General features: G+C 32.7%; 4 protein-coding genes across 6 annotated transcripts in view; 3 read left to right on the top strand and 1 right to left on the bottom strand.

Moving 5' to 3' along the window:
* The window catches only part of LOC125819642 (UDP-glucuronic acid decarboxylase 6-like), a 131,488-nt gene extending 125,210 nt beyond the window's left edge, over positions 1 to 6,278 (top strand). Inside the window, exons 1-13 of one of the 3 annotated variants that reach the window (XM_049499105.1) lie at positions 2,727 to 2,737; positions 3,168 to 3,268; positions 3,709 to 3,795; positions 3,890 to 3,977; positions 4,218 to 4,309; positions 4,405 to 4,469; positions 4,557 to 4,645; positions 4,837 to 4,914; positions 4,992 to 5,085; positions 5,171 to 5,237; positions 5,428 to 5,491; positions 5,587 to 5,627; positions 5,906 to 6,278. In XM_049499105.1, the coding sequence (XP_049355062.1) occupies positions 3,188 to 3,268; positions 3,709 to 3,795; positions 3,890 to 3,977; positions 4,218 to 4,309; positions 4,405 to 4,469; positions 4,557 to 4,645; positions 4,837 to 4,914; positions 4,992 to 5,085; positions 5,171 to 5,237; positions 5,428 to 5,491; positions 5,587 to 5,627; positions 5,906 to 6,091 (1,032 nt within the window). In that variant the 5' untranslated portion in view covers positions 2,727 to 2,737; positions 3,168 to 3,187 and the 3' untranslated portion in view covers positions 6,092 to 6,278. Of the gene's footprint in view, positions 1 to 2,726; positions 2,738 to 3,167; positions 3,269 to 3,708; positions 3,796 to 3,889; positions 3,978 to 4,217; positions 4,310 to 4,404; positions 4,470 to 4,556; positions 4,646 to 4,836; positions 4,915 to 4,991; positions 5,086 to 5,170; positions 5,238 to 5,427; positions 5,492 to 5,586; positions 5,628 to 5,905 lie in introns of those variants that run through there. The other 2 variants (XM_049499104.1, XM_049499106.1) reach the window with 2 other exon arrangements.
* A 787-nt stretch (positions 6,279 to 7,065) lies between these two features.
* On the bottom strand, positions 7,066 to 14,853 carry LOC125819626 (methionine--tRNA ligase, chloroplastic/mitochondrial). Its single transcript, XM_049499085.1, has 12 exons — positions 14,358 to 14,853; positions 12,351 to 12,494; positions 12,026 to 12,175; positions 10,880 to 11,047; positions 10,241 to 10,365; positions 9,603 to 9,696; positions 8,854 to 8,952; positions 8,175 to 8,355; positions 7,954 to 8,069; positions 7,672 to 7,827; positions 7,438 to 7,566; positions 7,066 to 7,347 (listed from the first exon to the last, which is right to left on the bottom strand). The coding sequence occupies exons 1-12, from the start codon at positions 14,688 to 14,690 to the stop codon at positions 7,183 to 7,185; spliced, it is 1,860 nt and encodes a 619-aa protein (XP_049355042.1). The 5' UTR covers positions 14,691 to 14,853; the 3' UTR covers positions 7,066 to 7,182.
* A 3,923-nt stretch (positions 14,854 to 18,776) lies between these two features.
* LOC125819660 (histone H4) lies at positions 18,777 to 19,292 on the top strand. The gene has a single exon (XM_049499124.1). The coding sequence runs from the start codon at positions 18,819 to 18,821 to the stop codon at positions 19,128 to 19,130; it is 312 nt and encodes a 103-aa protein (XP_049355081.1). The 5' UTR covers positions 18,777 to 18,818; the 3' UTR covers positions 19,131 to 19,292.
* Positions 19,293 to 20,370: 1,078 nt separating this feature from the next.
* On the top strand, positions 20,371 to 20,704 carry LOC125819661 (histone H4). The gene has a single exon (XM_049499126.1). The coding sequence runs from the start codon at positions 20,371 to 20,373 to the stop codon at positions 20,680 to 20,682; it is 312 nt and encodes a 103-aa protein (XP_049355083.1). The 3' UTR covers positions 20,683 to 20,704.
* The last annotated feature ends 536 nt before the right edge of the window (positions 20,705 to 21,240 follow it).

Raw genomic sequence — 21,240 nt, forward strand, 5'->3', positions numbered from 1 at the left:
GGCAAAATAGGCCCAAATTCATATGATTTGTCCAGTTCGTTTAAGTTTTAGTGGATTTGGGCTAGAGTGATATTGTGGTTAAATTACTAGAATTTAGAGGGTGGTGATTCTCTTAAAAATGGCCCAAATTCATATGATATGTCTAGTTCGTTAAAGTTTTAGTGGATTTGGGCTAGAGTGATATTGTGGTTAAATTACTTGAATTTAGAGGGTGGTGATTCTCTTTAAAATGGCCCAAATTCATATGATACGTCTAGTTCGTTTAAGTGTTAGTGGATTTGGGCTAGAGTGATATTGTGGTAAAATTACTTGAATTTAGAGGGTGGTGATTCTCTTTAAAATGGTTAGATATCTAGCGTTGGTTTGGTAAACTCTGGCCTGGGTGGCAAATTTGGCCCAAATTCATATGATACGTCTAATTCGTTTAAGAGATTGACTCAAATTCATATGATCCATCTGGTTTGTTTAAGAGATTAGACCAAATTCATGTGATACATCTCTAGTTAGTATAAGTTTTAGTGGATTTGGGCTAGAGCGATTTTGATTGGTTAAGTTCTTGAATTTAGCGGATGGTGATTCTCTTGAAAATGAGCTGGATATCTAGCTTGGTTTGGTAAATATGGGCCCATCTAGGGATGATTAAAAAAATGATTTGCAAAATTATTTAAAATTTTCATTAAAAAATAATAGCATAAATATATATTTTATTGAAAGACAAGGATATATATAAAGTCAATATTTTACAAATAACGTAAATGAGTCATTGTTCAAAGGTTAATGTTATATTTGAATTTTTTTTCCTTAACAATAATAATTATAAAGTAGTTAGTACAGAGAATCGAAAATTAAACTAATCGTTTGGATTATTATTAAAAATAACAAAAAGGGCAGTTTAATACACCCTCATGTTGATTAACAATTTTGTTTAGAACCAAACTCAATTAGATTATTCACTTTCAGTTGAACTCTCTATTATTTGAATAATAATATAAAGTTTGGTCCTAAATTAGGTGTATTGTACTGCTAATAACAACAAATTTCTTTGACCTAATAAATTTGAATTAATCGACTGATAACTAAATTTATTATTGTCATTAATTCGGATTTAGTCTGACTTCAATTTGAATATCGAACACCGGATGAAAAATCAAAAAATAAATGTCTGACATTTTCGTTTAACATTATATGGTTCACATGAGCTGTTGATTTTTTTATTTTCACCGTCACCTTGAAGGTTTGTGACTAAAATAATCATTTTTTTTTCATACAGTAAGAACTATTTTGATCATTGATTATACGAAGCATTAAAATAATCACAACTATTTCAGTGAATTATATATGAAGAACTAAAATAGTCCAACCACAACAAAATAGTCAATGATGCCATTACATACAAACAAACACAAGTAAGAATCTTTTTTCACGAAAAACATTTTCCTTCGCTGCAAAGACACCCTTAGAGTAAAATAATTTATGTTTGACACTATTAGAATTAAATGCTTACCATAATTTCCAAAAAAAATCGTAATTTTTTTTCTTAATTAAGCCCACCAAGCAAGTGTCATGATTGGCCTGAACCATCTCAATCCCCTTACGAGCCTTGTCATAGGTAGGTTGTTGACGTTGCCCAAGAGACGGTTGCATTAAAAAAAGTATAACATACTATCTTGTTATTAACAATAAGGCACATGTATTCATGGTTTCATATTAAAATTCTTTATATCTTCGTAAAAAAAAAAAAAAAATTGGTTAGTTGCATAGTTCATGGGAAGCAAAAAAATATTTAAATTATAAATATTTTGTTAATAATAATATTTTTCAACTAATAAGATAGAGTAGTAGTAAATATCAACTGGGAAAAATAGACCAAATATTGACCTTGTAAACCTACATAGCATATAACACTATTTACTCCAAAAAAAAAAAAAAATCAATCCAAAAAGTCTAAGTAATTAATTTCAAGATCTCAATTTTCTTATAAAATAATAAAACCCCATAATTTTTATAATCAAAATCTCAACATAATCTGGGATTCTAATTACTTCTTTCACTGTATCCTTTTTTAAAAAATATATATAATTTACAGGTACCTCTTTTTTCTTTAAATATTTTTTTTATAGTGTATGAAAGATTTTTGTTTCAAGAGGTAATGCGTATAAGATAAAGTTTTTTTGCTGAATTGATTAAGGAAAAAAAATTATTGATTGGATTTCAGTAATGGGTATTAAAAAGATTCTTTTTTTAATTGATTTTTGCTTTGTTTCTGCTGAATTCATTAAGTATTTGGTAATCTTGATTTAGCAAAAAAGAAAACTGATTAGATTTCAGTAATGGGTATTAAAAAGATCCTTTTTTTAAAATTTATTTTTGCAGAATTTATCAAATATTTGCTAATTCTATTGAAATTATTTGTTTGATGTTAAAAAAAAATTAGATTCAGATCTGTAATTATTGCTAAGAAGGTTTGATTTCATTATCAGTTTCCCCTTTTTTGTCTTTCTGTCTTTAATTTATTTTTATATTATTTTTTGCGTGTGTTGAAAGATTACTATTTTTATTTAAAAAAATAATATTTTTTTTAGGTTTATGTAATTTCTCTCTCTTGTTGGTAACGTTTGGTGTGATGGGTATTGTGGGGTTTTTGTTTTTTCATGTTCTATAAATTTGTTTGATTTTTTGCTAATTTTATTTGTATTCAACCTTTTTCCCTTCTGCAATTGTAATTGTACTAATCAAGGTGATGATTTTGAGTTTTTTTTGTTTTTGTGTTCTTCTCTTCTCAATTTTGGGAATCAAGATTTCAGCTTTTTGTTTTTTCGATTTCTGTTACTATCTCATTATTCCTTGTACCTCGATTATCGTGTCATTATATGTTTGATTTTTTGTACTTTCGACCTCTCTACTTGTGTGAGGTAACACTGAGTTTATATTGTGTGGGATTTTCATAAAGTGCAATATTTTTGGAGGAATTGATACTCACATGTCAAACATTTGTTAAGAGTCTGAGCAACGTAGATTTTTCATGAGTTAAGGAAAAATGGGTTTCGAAAAATTTCAACTTGTTATGTTTTTTTTTGGGTGTTTGTGTGAAGGGGTTGATTGATCTTGGATTGTCTTGAATCTGTTTTTTCTCTTTTTTCTAAAATTTGATTGATCTTTGGTTACAGAATTGAAGTGATCTGAAAAAATGGCTTCCAATGGGAACAATCATGTATCCACAAAACCACCACCAGAACCTTCACCGTTGCGAAAGGCGAATTTTTTCCAGGTATTGCACAGAAGCCTCTCTGTAATGTGGTAAATCCAGTTAGTGTAGTATGTGGTTGATTGGATCTTAGTTAGATTTATATATCGTGTTTATAATAACCATTACGCCTCAATCCCAAGTATGTTGAGATCGGTTTTGTCCATGTGGTCCATTTAAGCCCGTTTCAGTCCAATTGTTAAGATTCATCGCGAATTGACTAGTTTTACATTAGTTGTCCAACCCCCTCCTCTATCCCGGCTTGGGACTATCAATACTAGGAAATTCACACTGGCATAGCTTTTACATCTCCTGTTTACGTAGTGTAATTTCACAAGTGGGGTCTGTGGAGGGTGGTGTGTATGCTTAGTCGCTTACCTTACCCCTACGTTGTTGTGGAGATAGAGAGGCTGTTTCCGATATAGTTAATATTCATTACCATTCTTGAACTACTTGAATCACAGGCTAACATGAGGATTCTGGTGACTGGTGGTGCTGGATTTATAGGCTCTCACCTTGTTGACAAACTGATGGAAAATGAGAAGAATGAGGTAAATAGTTTTTTCGCGCTGGTTTTATGTTGTATAATCACAACGTACTGCGTCCTTGAGTGTATTTACATAAACTTTTTTACATCGCGTTCAGGTGATTGTTGCTGATAATTACTTCACTGGATCAAAAGATAATCTAAAGAAATGGATCGGTCATCCAAGATTTGAGCTAATTCGCCATGGTAAAACCCCTGCTTCTGGTTTTTTACTACTACTTGTTGTCTCTTATGCCTCTAGTTTCTCACTATCGTGTTGTTGTTATTGCTTTATGTCTTTATAAACGTTAGTGTTTTTGTTTATCAGAAACAACCTCTCTACCTATCAAGGTAGGGGTATGGTCTGTGTACACTCTACCTTCCATAGACCCTACTTGTGGGACTCAGTTACTGAGTATCCTTTGTGTCGATTTTCTTCTTATGCAGACGTTACTGAGCCATTGTTGATTGAAGTAGACCAGATTTATCACCTTGCTTGCCCTGCTTCCCCCATTTTTTACAAGTATAATCCTGTTAAGGTTAGTAACTGCAGAAGTTTTCTTCTTTTCTTTATGTTCGTCACACTAGTTGTTACGTTGCTCTGAAGTTACGATTTCTGTTGTTTTTCTACCAGACAATCAAGACAAATGTAATCGGAACGTTGAACATGTTGGGACTTGCCAAACGAACTGGAGCAAGGTCGGAACCATCTTCTCTCTGTACTTACTACTTAGTTCTTGGTAATGTAGGTCCTCTATCTCACCATTTGTTCCTTGTGCAAAACAGGATTTTACTCACATCGACTTCTGAGGTTTATGGAGATCCACTCGTGCACCCTCAAGATGAAACCTATTGGGGCAATGTTAACCCAATTGGTACGTTTTTAACTTTATGATATTGAAGTAATCGAAATAGTGAATGGTCTCGTTCTTGAACTAAGATAAGATAATAAGGTCGATCAGTTGAGGAGTCAGTATTTTCACTAAGGGGTTTGAAATATGAGAAAGTAAACATGTGATGAAGTCAAAGAAGGTTCAATATCTACTAATTTTATGCAAATTTTCAGGAGTTAGAAGTTGTTACGATGAAGGCAAAAGAGTGGCTGAGACTTTGATGTTTGATTATCACAGACAGCACGGAATAGGTAAACCTTTCTTCTGTGAGCACATATGTTTTCGCGTTGCTTCCATCAAATCTCTTCTGATATGATCGAAAAAACAGAAATAAGGATTGCTAGGATCTTCAACACTTATGGTCCTCGAATGAACATTGATGATGGTCGTGTTGTCAGCAACTTCATTGCCCAGGCAATTCGGTATTGCTTCTGAATGTTTCCGTCAACTTTGTTACCTTAACTCAGTTTGATCGTAAGGAGCCAACTTTGTTTTTGCACACTGCAGTGATGAACCCTTGACTGTCCAGTTACCAGGAACACAAACGCGCAGCTTTTGTTATGTTTCTGACATGGTAAGAACTAATCTTTGAGTTTTATAACGATGGTGTTAGGGCCTACTTCCATGCACCTCGATTATACCATTGAGTACGTGTTACCTACCACCAACACAATCTAAGGTTGTGCAACGCTTAGCAGATGGAAAGAAATCACCCATAACGTTCTTTTATCCTTTGAGACTTACCTTCCTTTCTTGATGAGTAGGTTAATGGCCTTATGAGACTTATGGATGGAGAAAATACTGGACCAATTAACATTGGAAATCCAGGTTAGTTCGCTTCCAATTCCTCTCTATTTAACTCGTAAAAAGGTTAAAATTTTGATACATCATCGTTCATTACTAATTCAATCCTGTATCATCAGGTGAATTCACAATGCTTGAACTCGCGGAGAATGTGAAAGAGGTAACCCTTATATTAGTTATTTTTTGGCAAACGTTTAAGATTTTACCCTTTCTCTTCCAATTAGTGAAGTGCTTGGGGATGAGCCCCGAGGGTCTATTGAAAAGAGCCTCTCTATCTCTCAAGGTAGGGGTAAGGTCTGTGTACAATCTATCCTCCTCAGATCTCACTTGTGGGATTACTTCAGGAGAGATAAAGTGGTAATCTAGACGAGTACTTTTATGATCGAGGCTATTAAAACTTTGAAGAGTTAGATACATAAATTGGGTGTTATCTTGTAGCTCATCAATCCGGAAGTGAAAATTATCACCGTGGAGAACACACCAGATGATCCTCGACAGAGAAAACCCGATATCACAAAGGCAAAAGAGTTGCTAGGGTGGGAACCAAAGGTCAAGTTGCGCGATGGTCTTCCTCTCATGGAGGAAGATTTTCGCGATAGGCTCGGGATTTCAAGAAAGAAGTGAGAAAAACAAGCATCCATGGTTGGGAATTGATGGAAAATGAGAGTTCACAAATATATATGTTTTTGCATCTTGGCTTTGGTTTATACCCTTTTGTTTCTCAAAGTTTTTCTTTTGTTGCTTTGTCTTTCTGAATGGAGAATAAACTATGTCCAGCATCCATCTTTTATTATCCAAAAATATTATTTTTTTGTATTCGTGGTATCATCTAACGCTGCTTCGTTGAAAAATATTGCTATTTTTTTGTTCTTGTATGCTTGTTAAAATATGAAAGACTCACCCCTAATCGATAATAAACAGACAATACTTGCAAATAATGCAAAGTAAGCATCAAGATGAGTTCAAAATGTAATATTTGTTGAAATGTTAGAAGTTTCTCTCTATATATTTACATTCCAAGTAAAAAAATGTTGAGTTCAGATGAACACCTCGTGTTTGGTCTTTCCATAAGTAGTACAGGAGGCTGTTTTTAATGACTGGTTCTCTCTACATATACATATGAAAAGTACAACAACATACTCAGTGTAATCTCACAAGTGGACTCTGGATATAGTGTATCTGTAGACCTTACCCGCACATAGGTAGAGAGACTGTTTCTGATAGATCCTCGGCTTAAGGAAATATGTGTATATGAAAACTAAGCTAGATATATTAATTCATCAACTCATGTTCAAGCAAATCTCATTATGTATTTGCTAAACACCATCACATGACAGACTAATAGCCTCCTTCCTTCTGTGAAAACCTTAAAAGTTATAAGGGTTCAATGTCAACTTGTCTTACAACGAAAGTTATCCATCCAAATTTGGTCTAGTTTTGCAGGAAAACGACTCGTTTCCCTTAAGGAAACGTGCAACGTTGCTAGTTGCTAGCTACTAATCGATGGAACAGGTAAATGGCAAGAGTATATCGAAAAACTGATAGTTCTTGACATTACAAGGGACAATCCAGCTCTAAGTTATGACTTATACAGTTGGTTAAAACAAAATCTATGCAAAGCAATATCGATAGATACTTATTGGTTGTAAGAATCAATGTTTTACAGTTCGCAGAGGAGAAAAAAATGATGTTTAAGATTAGCATGAAAAAAAGTTCTAAGCTTCAACGGGACTCTTACTTTTAGGTGTCTTCTCCTTCTTAACTTTCTTTGTTGCTGCACTTTTGGTCTCAGCTTCAGTTCCATCTTCTATTCTGGCAAAGATTGGCGTTGCCTGTGCCATTACTTGACCGGCTTTCAGCCCTCCCCATTTTGTATCACTCTGAAAACAAGATAATCGATCACTCACAAGAAAATAACAATTTTTTGCTAGAAAATCATCGAAGATATAGCAAAAGAAAGATGAATGTACCCAGCTAACAGCGTTGAATTGTTCCTTGGTGTAGCCAAGTTGGGAATATATTTTCAAGCTCAAGCCTGGTGTAATTGGTGATAGCGCAATTGATATGATTCTCATTGCTTCTAATACAATTACGAGATCCTAATGAATAATCAAAGGGAAGAATAAAGCATCTTAGAATGCAATGACGATAACTTCAGTGAGTTCTATACCCACGAAATTTAAGGAAATATCTTGAAGAAAAACCTTTGCTGCAGTTTCAAAGGCTGTGCCGCCTTGCTTGAAAAGAGTCCACGGTGCTTGTCCATCAATGTATAAATTTCCAGCATTACCAATCTCTAGCACAGTCTCGCAAGCTGCTGATAATTCCAAATTTTGATAGTGCACGTATGCTTTCTCTACCTATACAGACAACACATTACATCATCAAACGCATACATGGGCTTCGTTTATTAACCTATAAGCGCCTTACGCGGTTAAACTGCATTCTATGTACATCTCAATGCATGAAAAGAGAGATGTGTTTACCAGTTTCTCCACTGCAGCCTTGAATTCGTTTCCTTCTGCCGCAATATCTGAATCAACCGCCAGAGTTGATTGGCAGTTCTTTTTCAAAAGTCCAAGTGTGCGATTTAGAAGATTACCTGCATTAATAATAAACCTTAGGTCAGACTTAATATCCATGCCTAAGTTCCAAAAGCTAATCAGAACAAAATGACAATGCAACATATTTAAAACAAATTAAGTACCAATTGTATTAGCTAAATTTGCGTTTATCATTCTGATGAACCGTTCCTCTGAGTAGTCTCCGTCATTACCAAATTCTACCTCCCTGAGGAAAAAGTACCTGACTGCATCAGGTCCAAACCTCTGAACCAAGGCTGTTGGCTCGAGTGTATTTCCCAGTGACTTACCCATCTTCATTCCATCCTAAAATTTCAAAAATAAAAGAACAGCTGCATCAAATATAAAACAGAACTATACGATGAATTAGTATAACTACATGCTTGCCTATATGTTTTTATCGAAGTTATATAGCTTAAAACAGTATATGTATGAAATAATGTTAACGCAGTCCAGAGAGAAAAATACAAAATTATCTCGATCAAATAAGACTGATGTATTTGAACAGATTTTTATCAATCATAGAAACGTTTAATGCATGCTTCTACAAAGCTTCATATGAACGAAGAATTAGAGCAACGTCAGCAAATGTAATATTGGTATAGTAGTAAGAAACTCCTGGAACATATAAGAACTTCATCAACTGTCTTTTTTTTTTTTTTTTCCTTTCCTTTTTCTTGGAGGGGTGGTTGGTAAGGAGATGGAATAGGTGATAACAAACTACAACTCAGACAATGTCGAAGAGCCAGATCTTCCAAGGTCAAAAAAAATATAGAGTAAAAGTTCCAACTGTAACGTAAATACCTTGGTCAAGAATCCATGACCAAATACCATCTTAGGGAGGCCAATTCCTGCTGACATTAACATCGCTGGCCAATAAACAGCGTGAAATCGCAATATATCCTGTCAAATTGTTAAGGAGAACAAAATCGTCAAGGAGACACATCGATTAGATGAAATTTAGCTTAATAAAAAGGAACGTCTTCATCAATAAGAGGATTTTGAGAAAGTTCTCTAGCAACGGAAGTACATGAACTATATAAACTTTCATATTTTATTTCATTTAAACATAAAAGAGCTTTAGCTTTCCAACGTTGCTTAGTTATGATAACAAGATGCTTTTAGGTGTATCCAAAGAAGCATCTAAAATGAGAACTTTGAACGTATATAAAAGATATTAATATCAAACATCTGAGTTTCTTCAAGGTTAACTGAGGAACAAAATCTATAATCAAAGATCAAGAAGATACTAATTGACATACACCAACAAGAATAGCACAACTCCAGTGCCACTTAATACTTACGCTTGGACTTGAAACTTGAATGACATAAGAACGTAATTCATGTGTCTAACTACGTGCTTAGTTTACCCTTTTTGTATGAGTAACAATCTCCTTATCTGCCAAGTGCCAACGACGACTAGATTTTGTAAGAAACTACCAAGGAAGTTCATGGAACTAAGACTGTCCAAACAAGATCCACAACAACCTCCCCCCCACCCCAAACAAGCACTAGCTTATCTGAATTTAAATGTGACTAAAAGCATCGCATACCTTGCCAATTAAGTGGAGCGAGGCAGGCCATCCAGAAGAAATTGCAGTATCTAAACTGGCTAGCTCGCTATCCTCCAGAAGTGCAGATACATAACTGTTTGACCCAAAAAAGAGCAAAAGGAGAAGAAAATGATAAGGGAGATTAAGACACGACAACGGATGAATGGAACATCATATTCAGGGTACATAACGATGAGAGTCACTTGCTACTATGTTCATAACAACAGTTCAATTACTGAAATGTTGACTAGGGGTGCTTTGGAATTTAAGAACCCTTTGCATGCAGCATGTGGGTCGACCAGATTCAGAAAAGAACTTAAAGCCCTAGGCAACATTATGTAACATGCAACTAGCTAAGTTGAATCTATTTTGAAGTACAGGCAGTGAAATTTTCCAAGTTTACTCGAGATGAACCCCTGAATATATGGGAAAATAACAACCACCATGTAAAAAAAAAATTATGAAAAAAAAGACTACACAGACGTTTTATTTATAAAGAACTATACAGGCACTTTCAGAAAGGGAAAAGATGCCAACACTATTGAATAACATAATGAACAGAATCCAAACGAAGACAGAATATCAAAAGGTCAAAATATCTATATTTGCACCAGGCGCAAAAGAGATAGATGACTTACCCCAATAAAGCATCAAACCAGACATATATAGTCTGCTTCGAATCATTAGGAACAGCAATACCCCAATCTACTGATGCTCGGGAAATGGAGAAATCTTTCAGGCCATTTTTAATCCAACCTTGAACCTTTAAATAGTCTATATCAGTTTTATTTCATAATGTTTTCAAACGAAGCAAACATGTAATGTGAATTATGCAAGAATGATGACGTGTAAACTGAGACAGCAATAGGAATAGTATTTCAGGAAACAGTATCATATAGAGCAAATGACAATAGTGCAGTGCGGAAATGAAATTTTTTTCTGGACAAATATCTTTTGGTTTATAGAATAATATAATTCATCTCTAGTGAACCTAGTTTGACTGAACTAATGTCATATCAACAGAAAATGTGAATTTTCACCTCCGGTTAAATTGATGCTTTGGAAAATCCAGGAAGTGTTCAAATTATTTACTATGCGTTATGAGAAGTGAGCAAATTCCAGGAATGAGATGTTTTCCAAACAAAGATATTGTTTACATATTTCACCAAAGTCAATCTCATCTCTGTATCTTTTCTAGCCTTTTTCAGGTGATATTACGAACCATTAAGGTGCAGAGTTTAAAATAAAAACCCAAATAGATATTCCAATCTGCCTACCTCATTTAGACGATAAGAAGGCTCCACGAAACCAGGGTTTTGCTTTAAAACTTCTTCCAATTGTTGTTGATACTTTGACAAGGCAAAGAAGTAATTATCTTCTTTTCTTTTCACACATGGCTTTAAGTGTGTAGGACAACAGTTATCATCCAGCAAATCCTTCTCGTCCTGCAACTCTTCCAATGTTACAAATGGACTGCCCAATAATAAACAAACTAGATTTAGCCATGCATAAATGCCAAAGAAACATGGATTTAGTTGGATATTGCATAATTCGAATTCTTTGAGCTATAGAACATTCGTATAATCTCATGCATCCTTTATTTTACCTATTATACATCAATCTTTTTCTTATATGTAATGGAATAGTTTGTAGATGATAAACTTGCACTAAGCCAGTGCGAGAAAATGTGATTACAAATTGTACAATCTATGAATTAAATAAGAGGCAATGTTGCAATCAATCACCACGAAATTGCTAGAAAAGTAAAAGATGGAAAGTGGTTTCTATTATATATCAATCTTTTTTTTTTCGCAACTGACTACTCCAAACAACATCAATATGCTTTTTAGACAACATCTGCCACAGCGCCAGTCTTTTGTGCATGAATTCTGAAAAGAACATGGGAATGTAGATTTATGCAGTTTACGGGCTCAAGTCACAAGGAAGTCATTAGAAACTGTGTAACTAGGTCAACATCTTCCACCATGAATGAATTTTTTTATGGAAGAACCAATCACTTGAACGACTCATGCCTAGAGTGACTACTGACTACTGAGGCATGAAAAAAGATAGTAGTAAAATTGTATGATCTTGTATACTCCCTCCGTTTCAATTTGTTTGTTTTACTTTCCTTTTTAGTTTGTTTCAAAGAAATGTCTCTTTCCTTTTTTTGGCAACTCTTTAATTTCAACTTTCCACATGGCATGTTTAAGACCACAACATTAAAGGACATTTTGGTACATTCCACATATCTTTAGTTTAAGACTACAAGATTCACAAGTTTCCTTTATTTTCTTAAACTTCATGATAAATCGAAACCAGAAAATCGAATTGAAATGGAGGGGTAATAGACTATGGGGACAAGAATGTCATATGAAGGGTACGCACAAGATTTCTTTGGAAAAATAAAATTGAGGTCTCACCTTGTACTCCTCACAGTTGACACAATAAAGTCCCTCATAATCAGCCCTGTATATGTCACCATTTGCAAGAACCCGAGAGTAAAATTCCTTCACAACAGCTTCATGCTTTGGATCAGTTGTTCTGATAAACTTGTCATAACTTATGTCTAACTGCAGTAACAATTAAAGAAATAAAAAGGTATGACGTTAGCTCAATTGATGAGAGCTCCCCTTACATGAACTAAACTCTTAATTTTGAACCCTCCACACCCAATCAAAACAGAACATTCCAGATGCTGTACTTGAGAGTAAAAACAAATGAATTAGCACTAGTTGAAGAATATACATCTTTCCAGAGAGATTTATAAGCTTGTGATACAACGTCACAGTGTTCATTTGGGCTAGAACCATTAGCTGCAGCTGCAGTAGCAATCTTCTCTCCATGTTCATCTGTGCCAGTGATGAATATAACTTTCTTCTCAAGTAGCCTCTGCAAGAAAAGGAACTCTACAAACATCAGCCTATTAAAATTGCACACCAGAGTATACTTTGAGGAATCTGACATTATTTTATTTTAATTATGTCCTCCCTTCTACTTAAAAAAGCTAAAATCATATTCTGTGGCAGTCTATACGTGGAGGAGGCATCTTTTCATCACAACCACAAGGAAGTTCATTGCTAAGTGAAAAAGGAGGCTCTGATTACCATCTATGCCTAACAAACTAAGTATATGAAAGAGTTCCAAGACTCCTGAATTCATATTCGAATAGATAACCAAAAACATGAATAGAGATGGCTTAGGTCAACTATGACATCCGCCCCCTAAATATTATGATAAGACATCACCATAAAAGAGGCTATAACCTTGTAATGCAAAGGAAGACCAGCAAATGTACTGAATCATAGTAGGAACAAATGAATTTAAGATGCACTAAAGAGGTAATATGAAGATACTTCAGACTGGAAATTTAGAAAATCAATCAACTACGCCTCAATTCAACTTAGTTGGGGTCAGCTAGATGAATCCTCTATATCCGTTCCTCTATATTCTGGCCCATTTCATTCTAATACTACTAATCAATCTGTCTTAAATGCAAATTAGAGGATTTATAAAACTTGGGATTCTCTAAAATCTCACACTTCTCCCGGCACAAACAAACAAGTCTATAACCAAACTAAAAGTCCTCCATAAAATTATACTGAGAATTTAAAATCCTCCCTATGATTTAAACACAAAGTTCAAATCTTTGAAACAAACAATTACAATCTTAAAAGAGTGTAATGTGAGAACAGGTAACGGTGTCAGCAACAATGGTGGTGTAATCACTACACTAAAGAGGTAGTGTGAAGATAACTTCACTCCGTCAAATTAGATAATCAATCAGCTACATCTCAATCTCACCCTAGTCAGGGATAACTATATGAATCCTCCATATACATTCGTCTCCTTTTGGGCCGATTTCATTCTAATACTATTAAAAATTATGTCTTTAATGCGAAGTAGAGAATTTGTAAGACTAGAGATTCTTTAAAATTTCACACTTCTCCCTGCACTAACATACAAGTCTATAACCAAACTAAATGGACCTCCATAAAATTATACTGAGAACTCCAAATTCTCCATAAGATTTAAACACAAAGGTCAAATCTTTTTTTATTTTCTTTTTCTTTCATAACCGTGGTGTCCAGGCCAAACATAAAGGTCAAATCTTTGAGACCAACACTTGCAATCTTAAAGAGTGTAACTTGAAAACGAGCAATGGCGTCAGCAGCAGCGGTGGTATAATCACTACACTAAAGAGGTAGTCTGAAGATAACTTCACTCCGTCAAATTAGATAATCAATCAACTACACCTCAATCTCAACTCAGTCGGGGACAACTATGTGAATAGTGAATACTATACATGTTTCTTCTCTCCATTCGGTCACATTTCAGTCTAATTCTACTAAAAGTTCTGTCTTTAATGCGAGTTATAGGATTAGTAAAACTAAACATTCTCTTAAATCACGCACTTCTCTCTGCATACAACATAGACTCCATAAAATTACAACAACAACATACTCAGTGTAATATCACAAATCCTAAGGAGGGTAGAGTGTACGCAAACCTTACCCCTGCCTTGGAGGTAAAGAGGCTGCTTCCTATAGACACTCAGCTCAAGGAAAAAACAGTCCATAAACAACATGACAAATCATTCTAACCAGTAACTACAACAAAACAATACCATAATCGAGAATTCAAACATAAAACTCAAATCATTGAAACCAACAATTACAATATGATAATCCAGAATTCAAACAAAAAGATCAAATCTTTAAAAACAACAATTACAAATCTTAAAAGGGGTATAACCTGAAAACGAGCAATAGCATCAGCAGCAATGGTAGTATAAGCACTCCCCATATGAGGAGGAGCATTAACATAATAAAGTGGAGTTGTGAGTACAAAAGAATCATCACCCCCAACCCCATTTGCCAAAAAACCATCTTTATCACCACCACTACTACTGCTGCTGCTGCAAGTGCAGTAAAGGGCAGTTCTTGAAGAAGATGAAAAAAACAATTCTTTGCCAAAACTAATTCGATTCTTGAAAAAAATCCTTCTTGGGTTCAACGAATTTCGTAAAGGGGCTGAAGATAAGAACCAAAAACTGCTCTGAATTGAATGTTGAACTCTACATGCCATTTTTTTTCTTGAATTTGACTAACTGTGTGTGAAAAAAAATGGATTTTGTGCTTCTGGGGTTCTTAAATTTGGATTCAATAAGATGTAAATAATGAAGAAATTTGGTGTGAGCTGAAAAAAAAAAAATTGCAGAAAAGTGGAAAGGAAGAAGACGAGCCAAAGCTTTAAGATTAGGGATGGACTTCACACTCCTATATTTTTTTATTTATTTTTAAAAAATGGAGTAATAAATATTACTACTATTATTTCTGTAATTTGTTAAAATTTATAAGCTGGTTTAACTATTTATATTTTATAAAAAAAACTATGTCAAACTAGCTTTTTAACTATTGGTAATTAGATTCACTATTTTACTAATACTAAGTAAATTAGCCGTGCTTCGCACAAGATTGAACTTTTTTATTAAGCTTACATATGATTATTCAGTAATATCCGTATTTTTGATAAATATTCTATATTATCAATAACATTTTATCTTAAGGCAAAACATTCCTCCGAAATCTTAAAGTGCTATATTAATAACATAAGCATAAACTAATGACTATAAAAAAAACATACATAGAATGAAACAGAAAGGAAAAAATTTAGCCCACTGAATACACAGTGTCCCTTTAAGAAAATTATTCACCTCTAGTACTCGAGGTTTAAAGAAATAGATCATCTCAGGATAGAATAATTTTATTCACCAGTGTATTGATACAAATACAATGGTGTAGTAAGTCACTCAACATGAGCAAAGTACGCAAATATTTATTTGTGCAGAAGAAGAAGTTCAGAATTTTCGTTGTTTTAAAATGAAATAAATCCCTCTATTTATAAACAACAAAGGGTAGTGGCAACAAATGTTTATTGTGCTTTATTGAAAATGTCACAACTCTTCGGAAAAGTTACAACCCTTCGACAAGGTAACAACCTTTCATAAAAGTCACAACTTTTCGTAAAAATCGCAAATCTTCATAAAAATCACAACTTTTCATAAAAGTCGCAACCCTTCATAAAAGTCACAACATTTCATGAAAGGTGAAGGCTAGTTTTGGAAATAAATAAATTTAAAAAGGAATCCTTGTTTGTGGTGGCATCACGTAGGCAGGCCTAGGGTTCTATTTTATATTTGTGGCGGTGCCACATAGGCAGGCCTAGGATTTTTTATTTATTTTATATATATATGATTATTCATTAATAAGTCAAATTAGAGTCACATATCGATCTATTCAGTTCGATTTTAAAGTTTATCGATTTGTAGACATGTTAAATCATTAATAACTATTAAGATATTGACTTATCGGTTATTGATCGTTATAATAACGAATGTACATGAGTTAATAGATTGTATCTTTCTAAAAAACAACACTGACACATTGTAGAATAATAGAAAGTTTGAGATTGTCAGAAATAAATATATGAAACTAAATTTTAAGTCAAGGACTTTATATACCGAATGGTATAAATATAATTCATTCATTTATTATCGAGTTATCGGTTAATCTGTTAAGAAAAACCTCAAACCGATAATAAAAAAATAATCAAAACTGTTAAATCAATAACCCATTACCGATGAACCAATAACTTTCTTTCGATTCGAATTATCGATTTCAGTTTAATTTTGAACCAAGTCAAATGTATCTAAAGTGTAGTATTTAGTTAAGTTTTTAGTTAAGAAATGGAATTGATTAAGTATTTATTTTATATAGACTATTTGTTGATACGTTTTTTTTAACTTATTGATAAGAAGAGTTTGTAGAAAACAATAACATAATAAATATAATTTCATAACTTAATTCAAAAGAAAATAAACAAAGGAGAATTGGAAAGAAAATAACGTTTTTTATTTTTATTTTATAGAAATAGAAAAATAAAAAAACACTAAAAGATAGTAGTAATAATAAAGGACAGAAAGCAGAATGATTGAGTAAAAGAAAAAAATTGATTTTAAATTATGTTGAAAGTTACTTGATACAAAATATCAACAATTCCTTAGTGGTAAACTAGTGAGTCGATTATATGTATCTTTAATAATTATTTTTGTTTAGATTTTAGTATTTTTTAAGCCATTATATTATCGCAAATTCGCGATGATACACATTTATCTTTTGATAGTAACTCTAGTCAAATTTACTTTTGTGATTATATAAATGAATTTGATTTGCCTTTATTTACAATCGATAAATATTTAGTATATTTTTTTTTTATAATAAGTATTTAGATTATGATAATGTCATGTATCCAACGCTTTAATGTTTTTTATATAGGTAATGCCCTTGACATAAGATAGTCTTCATTTGTTATGTATTTTTGAAATGATCAATTTTGATCTTTTATTATTTATTTTTTGTAATTTGATTCTCTCTAGTTTTCACTCTCAAAAACATTAAATGGAGATCATTATTACTCCATCGTTTTAGCAATTGATTCTAATGACTTATTCTCATACAATACGATTGTAACAAGTGATTTCAATTAATTGTTCTTATTAGTTAAATCGAAAATAAAGATAAAACAAATATATTATATACATTGTCTTTGTTCTATTGTCACATGAATCTTTTTTTTTAAATAATTCTAAAGTTGCTAAATTTTAATTTGATGTCAAAGTGGAATTTGAGAGCCTTTAGTGAATCAAATATCAATTCAACACTTCAAGTAAAATCCTTATTAATCTTCAGTTATTCACTTTTCAAATGAAATAGAGATGTCAAGAACTCATTACCTATTAAATAAGCTACAATTTAATCAACATATGTAGACTTATGTTCATCAATAATTTAATGATAAAATATTTGAACAAGAATGTTACAATTTTATAAGAAACATATTGTTGAATCATCTTTTGATTTCAATCTTAATTTATTGATACAATTTCAAATTAAATCACTCTCAAACCAATATAATACTCTATGTGTTAGATGTTAATATGATTTTTCTCAATTGTGGTTATTTTTTACAGGTAAAACGATGATTTATTAATTCGTTAGTGCATTATTAAACTTAGAATTTTTACCAGAAACATTACAATCATATTTATTCCTGAATCTCACACAACTCAATATAAAATTACTACATGATCAAATGATCTACCTCTCACGTTTATTTTTACCACTTTATTTTCACCAAACCACAGACCATCAACTGGCCATTACACCATGCCTTAACTGCTATAATACTTTATGCAAATTATTTAAGTGCTAATTTTTTCTTACAATCAAACTTCGTTATAACAATATTTCATTATAACAACATGATTTTATCCAGAAACAAATTTTCTTATTATATTTTTCTTCTCTATAATAACATCAATATTCATTTCAGCGTTACTTTATTTGTAAAATTATCCATGTGGCTCTATATAATAGTCCTACTAAATATTATGTAATAATATTTTATAAGAAACATATTACATATATAAACATAATATTAGAATATTTATAATTATCATCGTTATTGTCATGCACATAGTAAAATTCAAATACGAATATTCAAAAGATTTTTTACATATATTTAAATGATGTCTATTAGTTATAGTCATAACTTCGTTACTTATTTATGCTTGCCTTTTTTTTTTCCTTTTCATGTTCATACTTTTCTATTTATTTTTATTAAACTGACTAACAAATACAATCCTTATTCTAAATACACAAAATTATTAAACTAGAATTTTTACATACTTTTATTTATAACCGATAAATAAAGTTCAAACATCAAATATCTATACCTCATAATAATCAAGTTAATAATCAGGAAATATTCAAACAAACATTGTCATTACAACTAGGGTTGACTTGTAATATCTTTAGATTGAAAACATTTAAATATTAATTGGCTTCAAAGAGAACTAATCTATAGTAAGTAATTAATTACACTAAATAAATAAAAGTACTCCACGTCACTGATCCGCGTGCTTCTATCTATACATATCGATCCACCGTTAGATACACATTTCATCGAGCGGCTCATATTAAAAACAAAAAATTCGCTCCAAAAATCGAAAACAAAATTCAAATTCTACCGCCAAAACCAAAAAAAATCCCCAAATTCGAAAATAAAAATCTCTATAAAACCCTAACCTTAATCCCTTTGATTTACATCACAAATCAATTCAATCTCTTCTCAATTCAATTTGATCTCTGAAAAATGTCTGGCCGTGGAAAGGGAGGCAAGGGTTTGGGAAAGGGAGGAGCAAAGCGTCATCGGAAAGTTCTCCGTGATAACATTCAGGGAATCACGAAGCCGGCGATAAGGAGGTTGGCAAGAAGAGGTGGAGTGAAGAGAATCAGTGGATTGATCTATGAAGAAACAAGAGGTGTTTTGAAGATCTTTTTGGAGAATGTGATTCGTGATTCGGTGACTTACACTGAACATGCTAGGAGAAAGACCGTTACTGCTATGGATGTTGTTTATGCTTTGAAGAGACAAGGAAGAACTCTTTACGGGTTTGGTGGTTAATTTACTATATTTTTGCTTTTTTTTTTCATTGTTGTTGTTGGGAAATGAAATCTAGCTGGTGTTTTGGTTATAGTTTTATTTAGATGAAGATTGTGAGATCATTGTAATTGATGAATTTGTGTTAAATGAAATAGATCTCATTGATATTTGGATAAAAAATAATTCTGTTTTACATTTTCGTTCATTGGTGTTTCAGATATCACCTATATGAAATACTTCATCTTTCATTTGTTCTATAAGTGTTTGAATTTGTTTGTGTTTTGTTATTTGCTATAATTAGCTGAACTCTACCTCCAAAGGTAGGTGTAAGGTTTGTGTTCTTGAAACTTAACTTGTGGAATTATATTAGGTATGTTGTTGCATTTCATTTTGAAGAGCTTGTTAGAAATTATATATGGGAACCTATTTGTTAGTATAAATGGTTGTTTTTGGTGTGTTATCAAAAACTTCACTGATGTTTGGTGTGGGACTGTTTTTCTGGATGTTAAATCCATTTCTGATGTGTAGATACACAAGTTTAAGCATTTCCATGTATACCTAGAGATTGCAATGACGTAGATGGGTTTTGCAGAATGGATTGAAATGTCTCCAAAATGCTTTGCTATGCCTAGAAGAATCACACCGACGTTGTCCCTTGTGGTGGCTTCATAGTGTTTTCTGCAGTGTAGTATTAGTATTACTATTATGTTCAGTCTTGCTGTTTGAGAGAAAGTGAAGGTTGTTTTGAGTAAATTATAAGTTCATTTGGTTAGTCGTTTTCAACTGAAGTATATAAAATTGCTCAATTTGGTTTTCTTGGATCTAGAAAATGCCAATGAGTCGTATTAGGCCATACTCATAGGTGATGTTGAATGTCATGAAAATGTTGTTTTTAGAAGAATGCTGAAATTGGAACAGTCCCTTCCCTGCAAAACAAAGTGTAGGAGGCACAAGTTCTGCCTTTTCGAGAATGTCAGCAATGTAGCACTCTTCTATCACGAAGGCTCTAAATCCACATTATCAATCCACTTAAGAATACACAATTAACACATGTCCGTCGATTGCTATATGAACGAAAACAACTCACCCGGATCGCAATCTTGAACCGTCCATTCAGAATTTCAAAAAATCAGTAAACCGCCAAAAATTTCCACCCAAAAATTCAAAAAAATCCCTCCAAAATCTCCTTTATATAAACTCCCGCCCCTCCATTTTCTCTTCACCATCACTTCTCAAATCAATCCATTCTTCAAAAAAAAAAATGTCTGGCCGTGGAAAGGGAGGCAAGGGTTTAGGAAAGGGCGGAGCAAAACGTCACCGGAAAGTTCTCCGTGACAACATTCAGGGAATCACTAAGCCGGCAATTCGGAGGTTAGCGAGAAGAGGTGGAGTGAAGAGAATCAGTGGGTTGATCTATGAAGAAACAAGAGGTGTTTTGAAGATCTTTTTGGAGAATGTGATTCGTGATTCTGTTACTTACACTGAACATGCTCGGAGAAAAACTGTTACTGCTATGGATGTTGTTTATGCTTTGAAGAGACAAGGAAGAACTCTTTATGGATTTGGAGGTTAAAAATGGTGAATCTTTGATGTAATTGACTCAATTTTCTTATCAATGAAATTTTTCGGAATCTGGAATCATCTTCTTCTTCTCTCTGATTTTGAATTTCTAGCTGTTTTTTACTTGATACCATTTTTGCATTTTTCGAGCTTTAAATTTGCATCTAAATATATCAATTTTGAACTTGAATAAGATTAAATTCTAAATTGATCTCTACTCAGTGAGTTAATAAAATTGAGATGCGAAAGAATAAGGTATATGATTATGGTATAATATTGAAATAGATCAATAACATTTTTATCGGTATTTCATTTGGACACGTTTTAGTGCTCTCGATTAATTTGAAGATCTTGTTCTCAAATTTTGAATATAAAATTATCTTTAACTAGGTAATTTATTGTGAACTAACCTTTCCAATAATCGATTGTTAAAAGAAATAAAAGAGTAAATTTTTGTAGGTTTTTAGAACATTTTTATAGAAATTAAATGATTTGACATTATCATATATTTTAAGAATTGTAAATATATAATTAACGATTAAAAATATCTTGATATCTAATTATTTTTATC

The sequence above is a fragment of the Solanum verrucosum genome, unplaced genomic scaffold, assembly GCF_900185275.1.
Source record: "Solanum verrucosum unplaced genomic scaffold, falcon-dt-bn FXZP01000255.1, whole genome shotgun sequence".
Taxonomy (NCBI): domain Eukaryota; kingdom Viridiplantae; phylum Streptophyta; class Magnoliopsida; order Solanales; family Solanaceae; genus Solanum; species Solanum verrucosum.

Excerpts from the sequence above, each read along its gene's own strand:
- LOC125819626 (XM_049499085.1), bottom strand. The coding sequence starts at position 14,690 with ATGGCATGTAGAGTTCAACATTCAATTCAGAGCAGTTTTTGGTTCTTA. Across the intron at positions 9,697-10,240 it reads TGGTTTGATGCTTTATTGGG|TTATGTATCTGCACTTCTGG; the intron begins GTAAGTCATCTA and ends TGGGTCAAACAG. Across the intron at positions 8,953-9,602 it reads CGCTCCACTTAATTGGCAAG|GATATATTGCGATTTCACGC; the intron begins GTATGCGATGCT and ends ACAATTTGACAG.
- LOC125819660 (XM_049499124.1), top strand. The coding sequence starts at position 18,819 with ATGTCTGGCCGTGGAAAGGGAGGCAAGGGTTTGGGAAAGGGAGGAGCA.
- LOC125819661 (XM_049499126.1), top strand. The coding sequence starts at position 20,371 with ATGTCTGGCCGTGGAAAGGGAGGCAAGGGTTTAGGAAAGGGCGGAGCA.